The 10021-nt window shown below is 42.9% G+C and overlaps 2 protein-coding genes across 2 annotated transcripts; one reads left to right on the top strand and one right to left on the bottom strand.

The window, feature by feature from the left end:
• Positions 1-201: 201 nt before the first annotated feature.
• LOC123169920 (protein DECREASED SIZE EXCLUSION LIMIT 1) lies at positions 202-8881 on the bottom strand. The gene is made up of 13 exons (XM_044587771.1): positions 8691-8881; positions 8508-8570; positions 8351-8419; positions 7914-7970; positions 7000-7199; positions 6633-6688; positions 6375-6468; positions 5674-5740; positions 4070-4152; positions 3858-3949; positions 3070-3176; positions 931-994; positions 202-708 (listed from the first exon to the last, which is right to left on the bottom strand). The coding sequence occupies exons 1-13, from the start codon at positions 8816-8818 to the stop codon at positions 571-573; spliced, it is 1218 nt and encodes a 405-aa protein (XP_044443706.1). The 5' UTR covers positions 8819-8881; the 3' UTR covers positions 202-570.
• A 239-nt stretch (positions 8882-9120) lies between these two features.
• Positions 9121-10021, top strand: LOC123169919 (histone H3.3). Its single transcript, XM_044587770.1, has 2 exons — positions 9121-9351; positions 9461-10021. The coding sequence occupies exons 1-2, from the start codon at positions 9280-9282 to the stop codon at positions 9797-9799; spliced, it is 411 nt and encodes a 136-aa protein (XP_044443705.1). The 5' UTR covers positions 9121-9279; the 3' UTR covers positions 9800-10021.

Here is a 10021-nt window from a genome sequence, read left to right as displayed (position 1 = left end):
GCCTCTAGCTACCCGAGGCATTATAAACTTGTAACTATTTTTTACCCGAGGCATTATAAACTTGTAGTAATTTGCATAGAGAATCGCTGGATTTTATGCTGTGATATTCTACCTGAGTTAATCCTTGGATATGTCTCGGTATCAAGGTCTCACAAGCTTTTATTTACTCGCCAGGACAAAGAGAAAAAGAAAGTAAATATATACCAGCCAACATAATTTCTATTCACTTCTTTAGATGGTTATCCACTTTCAACTAACAGCACACCTCATTCAAACCCGAAATTATCTTGCCAGGCCATGATCATCGTGTAACAGTTTAGTTGTACAAACTTGGATTTAGACTGGGATATAAGTTACTGTACATCAAGCAGCACTATGTTACAGTAACTAGGTTACACTTTACAGACGACAGATGAACGTTCCTTTTTTTCCCCACAAAATTTCACATGCAATTGTTTACTGTCCTCTACATCCATGTATGGAAATTTCTTTATCAATCTACTGAAGCCAACAGATATGATGTTTCACCAAGTTACAAACATCATGATCATACGACACCATGATCAGATTCTATTTCTCAACCTCCTCTGTTGCTATGTCAACTTTGCTGGGCGTTTTGGGAGGATACAGCTCCCATAACGCGACCGTGGTATCCGCCGAGCATGAGGCCAGTAATTTGCAGTCATGTGAGAAAGTCACCGCAGCACACTGCCAGCAAAAAGAAGAAACATGCAGGTTAAACTACATGTCGAGCGGAAATTTACCAAGTTTTGTGCAAGGAGAAAACTGAGCCGATTAACAATCTCATGACCCATATTCCAATTGAAGTAAACAAGAGAACTGAAAAGGATATTGTTGGATTGTGGGAATCGAGGGAGGACAGTGCAAAAAGATAATGTGGAGAGCAACTAGATGAAAGAAGCTGCATACCGTAGCGCTGTGATACTTTAGAATCGCTAGAGCATTTCCTTTATTGTAGTTATACACTCGAATCCTGCAAATGATGCAAAACACCTGAAAGATTACACAAATGCAACAATTGCAAACTCAGGACATCACCTACTCCTTGTCCAACTTTGCTTAACTCCTCTTCTGCGCACATAATGCTACCTATTTTCTGTTCTCCACCTATATATCCTACTGTCATCTTTTCTCTGTCTTGCACTTCTGCTCTATTTTTCTTAGTTGTTTTGCCCTCTCAGAGGGCACACAACTATCTGTCCTCTGAAAACCTCATCAGCCAGCACTAAATCAGTTTGGTAATCAGAGATGACTAATCAAACGCAGCGGAGCTAGCAAGCGTTGACAGGAAAGGGGGGGTGGGGGGGGGGGTGTTGGAGCCAGAGGCTAAGCATATTTTTTACATCCTAGTGACACTTCTGATACTACGATATCAGGGTGATACTAGCTTTGTGGGTGATACTACGATATCAGAGTAAAACTAGCTTCGTGGGTGATGCTACGATATCTGGGTGAAACTAGCTTTGTCGGTGATACTACGATATCAGGGTGAAACTAGCTTCGTGGGTGATACTGCGATTTCCAGGTAGAATTGGGAGGGGGCACTCCAAATCCATGGTGTCGACAGATCTGCCATGGAATATAGGCAGGTAAAAGAAAAGATACGCTGGTCCATGTCATAGCCATGGAGGTAGGCCTAGGCGTAGTATGCAGATACGGGTGCTGCATTCCCACACCCGCATCCACTCTACCCGATGGGTACAGACTCTTCCCGTTTGAAAGTTGACCTTGCCTCCAAAAATCTGCATGAATCGGTCAAGATCAAGAACACGCAGTAGTAGAAGAAGAGAGCGCAAGAACACAGCTGGTTCCTCCCAACCTCAACTTGGCCGCTTCGCAGCCACCAGCACCAACGTGCCTGTGGATCCAGAGTCCCTCAACAACATAACGTGCTATAACCCAGGATATTCGGTATGTAACCCCCTAATATAAACCTATGTAACCCTGTTAGTACACAATGTAACCCAGTGTCGGCACTATGCAACCCAGTATTGGCACTACGAGGCTGGTTTGTATGATGCTAATACTCCCTCCGTCCGAAAATACTTGTCGGAGAAATGGATGTATCTAGCGTATTTTAGTTCTAGATACATCCATTTTTATCCATTTCTCCGACAAGTATTTCCGGACGGAGGGAGTATTTGGCATGCCAATTGTTGGTAAGTCTACAAAATTGGATACCAATTGGTTGGCTACCAATTGGTTTTTGTCCGTCTCAAATGGTTGCCAACTTTTGGTACCTTTTGGCTTTGTCAAATGTTGACTTGCCAAATATTGGAAGTGCCAAATGTTGGCATCAAACCAACATTTGGCCTGTCAAATGCCTCTACGAAAATCATTGTGGAAACTACATAACCCATGGCCTGTCATCACCGGAGAGTGGCAGGAGAGAAATTTACAACTAAGACCCATCTCGGCCGATGTAAGATTCATCGACGAATCTTATAAACATATATATGAATCTTATGGCGGCTTTCATTTATCTTCAAGGATCTCATGATATATGACTTGACCATGGTAGCACATATTTCATCAAGTCATTCTCTGACATCGTAACCAAATTTCATGTATTTTTTTGTAAGTTCAATAATTTATTTTATCTCATACATGTCTTTCTACTTTGCGACATGGCTTGCATGGGTAATGTGGTATCACCCAGGTTTTTAGTATCACACGCAAAACGTAGTATCATCCGTTAATCATAGTATCACCCTGATATCGTGTAGTATCACCCACGAAGCTAGTATCACCAGGATGTAAAAATTACGGTTAGCCTCTGGCTCCATCCCGTTCCTCTCAAAGCTTGCCCGCTCCCCGTGGCGGTGGCCAGATAGGAGTTGTGATCGCCTAGTCCACCATGGAAATCATGAGACATCCATTTGATTAATTTACTTTAGATTGCATTCAAGTATATTTAGTCTACCAATAAAAGTACTATATTCAAATCAGATGCAGTTATTGACTCAGGCAATCTGATCTACCAAGCCACTAAAAAGGTTATATTAGCATCCCTGTTCAGCGGTAAAAGCTAAGAATGGGGAAACAAACCTGTGATCCCAACCAGCAGTTGCTGCAATCTTGTTGTCTGGCCGAATCGCTGTACCTGCTACACCGGGTCTCTCAATTTCTATTTCATTCCTGAGAGAAAACGTGCCCTGTAATCAAGACAACTACATTTCAGTTATGAATTTCAAAAGTATTGATTCCTAAATTGAAATTGTAAGCACTCAAGTGCAGGTGATGCTTGTCATAAAACGGATGCAAAAATCACACAAGTAGTTGACATGTCAACCTATTAAGTCTGAATTAATATGAAGCAGATCATAAAGAGACGCTCAATATCCCTAGTGTGTAAACTAGTTAGCACTACATGTATGAATTATCACATGGACATATTGCTCCAAATCTGGGCTAATATCCAAGTATGAAAAGCTGATAAACTGACATCTCAACACAGCTGTCAATTTGGATACGCAAGCACTCATCAACCTTCTGAAAAGAGGATATAATACATAATACCGCACCATCAATTTTTACATAGAATTGATGAACGCAAAGTCCCTAACTGATAGTGCCTTGCCCACTACTACTTCCCAAAGTAAGCACATCTCAGTTCTTACATGTCTCAAGTGTTATTACTAATTGTTAGAAGCACTTTATGGATGTATGATTGTGTCAGGATATACTTGAGAATATTACTAAAACTGTACTGAGAGTGACGTAACGTAGAACTCAAGGTGAAAACTCAGGTTTGTAGGGTACTACTCACAGCATGCATTTTCGTGAAAAGGAGCTTATATAGCAGGAAACAGAACATAGAATGATCGATGTCACACCTTCTGATGATTAAGGGCAAACATGGCTATTTTATTATCAGCACCTCCTGAGATCCCACCGGTGCATAAACCGTCAATAGCAATGGATAAAGCTGCACACCTGCATCTTATTAGATCATACGTTGTTTCATTCCATCAAAGGAAGATAAAGATAACTACTCTTGAAAATGGCAGGTTACATAATTGAGTTAAAACTGGGTGTAGCATGGGACCTGATTCCGAATGATACTTCACGGAAGATAAGGGTGACCCAGGCTTTCGTACATCCCACCAAAGAGTGCTTCCATCTTCATAACTGGTGGCCGTAAAAGCGATGTTTATTAATAAAATGAGCACGCGCATTTTAACCTAGAATTGGTATTTTAACCTTGAACTGTTGAATCAGTTTAATTCACCCCCTTTGGCCCTATCCTGTTGAAAACTTATGAACTTTTTAAAAGGTCGGAAATAGTCAAAACTCAATATGAAAAAGAGGATTTAATACTCCACAGATGACATGTGGCTAAATTTTTTAATAGTCAGTATGAAATCCTCAATTTCCTATAAAGTTTTTTCCTGATAGTGACAAACTGAAAATGAATCAATAGTCAATCTGGCAAAAAAGCTATTCGCCAAATTTCCTAAAGAGTTCTGGAGTCCACCCAAAAAAGTGATTTTATTATTTAAAAAATCCTCATCTCTGTCAGCACAAAACAGTTTGGGATAGGGCCAAGGGGTAAAATAAACTGATTCAAGAGTTCAAAGTTAGAAACAACTGGTTTCAGAGTTCAAGGTTGAATGTCAGCGCTGAACGCAAACAAGGAAATAGGGTCAAACAAAAAGGCCTAAGAAAATCTTTTTCATTCTGAAAAATGTTACTGACATCACTTTAACCTGTGCCAGAAACATACTATGGGATTGTTTATCATATCAAGTACTAGAGATCAATTTACCATATTTAGGTACCAATTAATGAAGATGAGATTATATTGAGATATCACTACAGTTCATAATGTGACTAGCCAAAAACTCATGCCATAATACTAAATTCTTGAACCCTTGAAACATACTCACTTCAATTAATGGATTTTATTTTGTAAGATAAAGTTGCTTTGTTGTTTCACACAGCACAATCAATTCAATTGTGTAAGTTTCATACACTCATACTTGTAATCTTTACATGTGAGCTAATCAAATGAATATGCATCAACAATATCATTTGACTATGTGCTGCACATACCCATGGAATACACACAACAGTGGTTATGGCACATTGTGAAGCAGGAACAAATCTGTATGCTGCATATAGTCATTTGTCCACTTCACAGAACATTATCATTACACTTGCAACAAGAATTTGATCAAGTGTAACTTCTGCCATGAGGGGGGGGGAGGGGGGGGGGGGACATCATTCTCTCAAATTTGTGAGTGGAAAGATGATTCATGTGCAATATAACCAGGCTAAAGCATTCAAATACCGTTTCCATGCTACGTGATAATTACTATCCAGATAAAACATTAGATATATTCAGCTCATGCCATTTTTTAATTATGTGTAATCATTGCATGACACTTAGAGCCAAGTCTCCCAAAGACCCAAACAAAAGACAGAGGCCAGAGGATAAAAAGAGAGCATGGGTCCTGGACACCGATAGAAGGACCAGATTCACATTTAAACCATCTGCCAGAATTGACCTAAGACCAAGTTCAGTTGTTTTTGAACTGAAAATAGCTTAATAGTTTTTGTTCAGATACTACACTAGGCCATGGCACATGATAAATATGTTGAAATATTAGATACAAACATATTGGGCTTGTAAAATGTTGATCTGGGTACCTTGATAAAATATTAACATAGCCTCCAGACGCACACGGGATGAAAGCTTGCACGGCCATGCATAGACCTATGGACAACAGAATTACAGTTTTCAAGGATTACTAACAAGCATAAATAGTGAAGACAAACAAATGGCACCAAACAATAAAAACGGAGTTTTATGACTGTCCTGCAGATGCAGATTATTATTCTAATTCAATATAGTTGTAAACAAAGTCACGCATTATACCTTGTAATAACAAGAAAACTACAACAGCACAGGAAACAGAAATAAACAAGATGCCAGAGAGTTTCATGCCATCGAAGAAGGATTGATCCTACATCATGTATATACATCCTTTCTGCTGGATGGTGAGAGAGGCCAGTCAAATTGCAAGGCGTACATATCTTGGATATGTGTTTATAACTTCCTTCAACGAAAACCGAACAATGAATCAACGGACCATGTAGCTGGATGGTCATACCGGCTTATATTAAGACAATAAAGCCCAGACGAACAATTTTCAAACCGAACAATTCTGGATTTTTGGTAGACAAAAAATTAAAACAACAAAAATGGTGGAGGCTACTCTGATATCAAGTCTAAATACTTCACGGTTCTACTACGCGAGAAGTTACCACCGGATACACATACTACATACAACCCACCTTGGTATTTTTACAAACAACTATAGCTGGAGTACTGAAGAGTGAGGACAAACCTTTTTGCTTGGTAGGGTGACCTGTCATATTAGCACTGCATCTTTTGGGCAAACACATTATCTTCGTTGAATTTTTAATGTCCCAAAGTTCAACCTGTAGATTTTGTTATGAAGTTACAACAAGAAAGCAGTGAGAACAATAGAAGTAACAACATAAACACAAAGCTCAGGCAGGCCTGCTTAATTGCATTACATTAAGTCAATAATTTATATATAGATCATTAAGTTAGAGTAAAGATAGCATAGTTTGAAACTAACCTCAAACGATTCTTGACCAGCGATTGTCAATATATTTTGTCCATCCAAGGAACTTCCTAGCAAATACATAAGAAAGTCAACAATGCATAAATAGGTTTCCTTTTCTAAATAAAAAGTTGTCAGAGACCATGTTACAGTATGATCTTCTTCTAAATGATGTCAGATTTGGAAATCAACAAAGTGTTATATTATGCCATTTGCTTTGCAGTCTTTCCTCTACATAAACAAAACGAAAATGCTATGTATTTGTCCATTATCGAAAAGTTTACACTTCCGTAATAAGTCAATAGTTAGTAAATTCATGTAGGATTCAGAGGTTATCACTGCTTTTAAAATGTGAAGGGATTCAGAAATGGTCGCACATTACCTTGTTCATATTCTTGTGTTCCTTCTGCAGGATTTAAACCATCTGATCCTGCATTATCTTCAATAGGTACTCTTTGTGGCTCAGTGCCACTATTTGAGCCACTCAAGTTGGTTTGTGTGCCATGTGCAGAACATGGAACCTTAACCAGTGACATCTTACAGAAATGGTATGTACTTGTTTTAATTGTAAATATGGGCCTCCTGCAAGAGCACAAGTAATGGATTTATAAATTCCACAGAAACGCATAGAACAAGGATGGGCTACAAAAACTGCTAAAAAGTATGTATCCTTCCAGATTTCCACATGAACACTGTACATATTATCTTATCTCCTAAAATGCTTCACAAGTGTCCACACGTCTAGGCCAATCATAGTTGAGTCAAGATATATTTATAGGAAAAAGAGAACTCTTGGTTCTAAAGGTCACCTGGTTAGAAGTTCTTCAAAAGGTTGCCACTACAGTCTACGGATGAGGGCCATTGGACTTAAAAGTATCACATTACAACAACATAACATCCGTCAAAAAAGAGTAAAGCACCATAAGGGTTGTGCCTTCCCTACAAGCTATAGTCAGGACGAAATACTATCAGATAACATGAATAACTTAATTCTTATGACATGGTACTCAGAACGATATCCAGATTTTGCTCATTGCTAACTGCTATCGTGGGTGCTTGAACTGAGTTTGACCATAAAAATGATAGCATCACTGATAATCTGACCTTGGCAGAATAACACGATATTGTAATCGTAAATACTTCTTTTCAATTCTCCATGGGATGTGTGATTTGAAATATTATGTGCATGTGTATTTCCTTGCATTTAAGTAAAGCATGAGCCTATTCCTGGGTCCTGACTAATCATGCACCAGCTTATGTTTTATGTTAAGTTGTAGCATGTGAAGAGAATCATACCTTGAGAGCCCAGCTTCTTCAATCGCCCAGCCTTTGCACAAACCATCCCTGCCCTGGCTGTGTCAAAATCGAAAGCACATATATTTATTAAAATTCAACAAAAAAATCATTTCGGTGGAAAGAAACATGCTCGAAATAAGCCTCAAAGGAAATCTCTACCATACACATTCCACAACACAATAATGTTGCAGAAGTTAAAAGGCACTTAGAATTTCCCCAATGTCCTGTTCAGCAACTGTAATTCAGTACTGAAATGCTACGCCAATTCAGCAACAGTGTTCCAAATACAGCTGCTGACATGGTTATACTTATACTACTAGTTGTGGATACGAGAAATTCTTGTCTAGCAACAAGGTGGACACTGCATCCTAGGCTAAGCTAAGTTTCAGAGATACAGCAACCGGTATTCCTGACAGATTTCACCACAATTCACTCACCTAATGACCGTGTTCCCAAGTCCGGAGCCAGCGGCGATGGAATACACCCCAGCCGCGCCACCGTGAGCCCTGCAGAAGGAAGGACACACCATCACTCAACCTCCCGAGACCGAACCACACCCGCCGCTGCAGTCTGCAGAAGCGCGCGCGGGCTTACCAGATGGAGGAGACGGTGCGGTGGCTCGCCGTGTCCCAGACCCTGAGCTCCCCGTCGGCCGCGCTGGTGGAGCGAAACCAGAGACCAAGCATCAGCGCACAGCAGAGCCGCGTTCAGCAGGTTCATGGTAAGCGGCTGATGCCGTGGGGAGAACAGAACAGAGAGGGGTTTAGGAGGGAGTACCCGGAGAAGAGGAGCGGGAGTGCGGGGTGGAAGCAGGCGTCGCTGACGGCGGCGCGGTGGCCCCGCAGCACCGCCACGGGGTCCGGCGACGGGCGGCGGCGCGGCCTCTCCGAGTTGCTGCTGGCCATGTCGCCCGGCGAAGTGCGAGACAGGCAGAAAGAGGCGAGGTCGTTTGTGCCCAGCGCTCGACGCCTCAGCCCAAATGCCACATAGCCCACCCGAGAGGGCCGGCCCACCCGAACCAGCACAGCCCAGCCCAAACCAGACCCACCTCCACGAAGAAAAACCCGGAGCGCCACGTCACCGATCCGCGGCTCTCGCTCGCTCGGCCAACCAGCGGCGAGCACGCGGATCGTGTGCTTTCTCGGGGCGGATCGGGGCCGTCGACCGGATCGGCATCCCGAAGCCTTTTCCCAAACGGTAACTGGGTACCAGCCTTGGCCCCACGCGTCCCCGCACCCACCCGCTCCGCCTACAAATACCCCCCGCCAACTGTCCGCAATCCTACTATTCGCCTTTCCGCACCCTCTTCCGTCGCCGTCGATTCGAACCTCCCCCAAATCAGCAGCAGTCGACCGGAGGCGCCGCCATGGCCCGTACCAAGCAGACCGCCCGCAAGTCCACCGGCGGCAAGGCGCCCCGCAAGCAGCTCGCCACCAAGGTCCGTCTCGTCCCCTCTTCCCTCGCCTCGTTTGAATTCGATCTGTTTGTCCTTGTTGATTCGAGATTTGCTGACTGACGATCTGATTTGAATTGCTGTGTGATTTCAGGCGGCGAGGAAGTCGGCGCCGACCACCGGCGGAGTGAAGAAACCCCACCGCTACAGGCCGGGGACCGTGGCGCTCCGGGAGATCCGCAAGTACCAGAAGAGCACGGAGCTGCTGATCCGCAAGCTGCCTTTCCAGCGCCTGGTCCGCGAGATCGCGCAGGACTTCAAGACGGACCTCCGCTTCCAGTCCCACGCCGTGCTGGCCCTCCAGGAGGCGGCCGAGGCGTACCTCGTCGGGCTGTTCGAGGACACCAACCTGTGCGCCATCCACGCCAAGCGCGTCACCATCATGCCCAAGGACATCCAGCTCGCCCGCCGCATCCGTGGCGAGAGGGCCTAAGCTGTCCTCTCCGTGAACGACGGTAGTGGATCGGGATGAGTTGATTCCGGTTGTAGTTTGTTCCTAATTGCTGTTCTAGGTCTTAAGCTTTTGTGTAGAAGAAATATGGTTGTTAGGTATGAGTAAGACGAACCAACTTGATATGTGATGTTCCTTTTGGTTTGCGATGAAGCAAACGTATGTCTATGTTGAAGACCTCAGAACCATTGTTGTTCGCTGCAA

This window comes from Triticum aestivum, chromosome 7D, assembly GCF_018294505.1.
Source record: "Triticum aestivum cultivar Chinese Spring chromosome 7D, IWGSC CS RefSeq v2.1, whole genome shotgun sequence".
Lineage (NCBI taxonomy): Eukaryota > Viridiplantae > Streptophyta > Magnoliopsida > Poales > Poaceae > Triticum > Triticum aestivum.
Note: the sequence above shows the minus strand (reverse complement) of the source record. Positions and strands in the feature narration are given on the sequence as shown.

What these genes read in the sequence shown, in the direction of transcription:
- LOC123169920 (XM_044587771.1), bottom strand. Translation starts at nt 8,818, where the DNA reads ATGGCCAGCAGCAACTCGGAGAGGCCGCGCCGCCGCCCGTCGCCGGAC. An exon ending in CGCACCGTCTCCTCCATCTG is followed by an intron (nt 8,420 to 8,507) that starts GTAAGCCCGCGC and finishes TTCCTTCTGCAG; the next exon opens with GGCTCACGGTGGCGCGGCTG. An exon ending in TCACCCTACCAAGCAAAAAG is followed by an intron (nt 5,741 to 6,374) that starts GTTTGTCCTCAC and finishes TGTTGTCCATAG; the next exon opens with GTCTATGCATGGCCGTGCAA.
- LOC123169919 (XM_044587770.1), top strand. Translation starts at nt 9,280, where the DNA reads ATGGCCCGTACCAAGCAGACCGCCCGCAAGTCCACCGGCGGCAAGGCG. An exon ending in GCAAGCAGCTCGCCACCAAG is followed by an intron (nt 9,352 to 9,460) that starts GTCCGTCTCGTC and finishes GTGTGATTTCAG; the next exon opens with GCGGCGAGGAAGTCGGCGCC.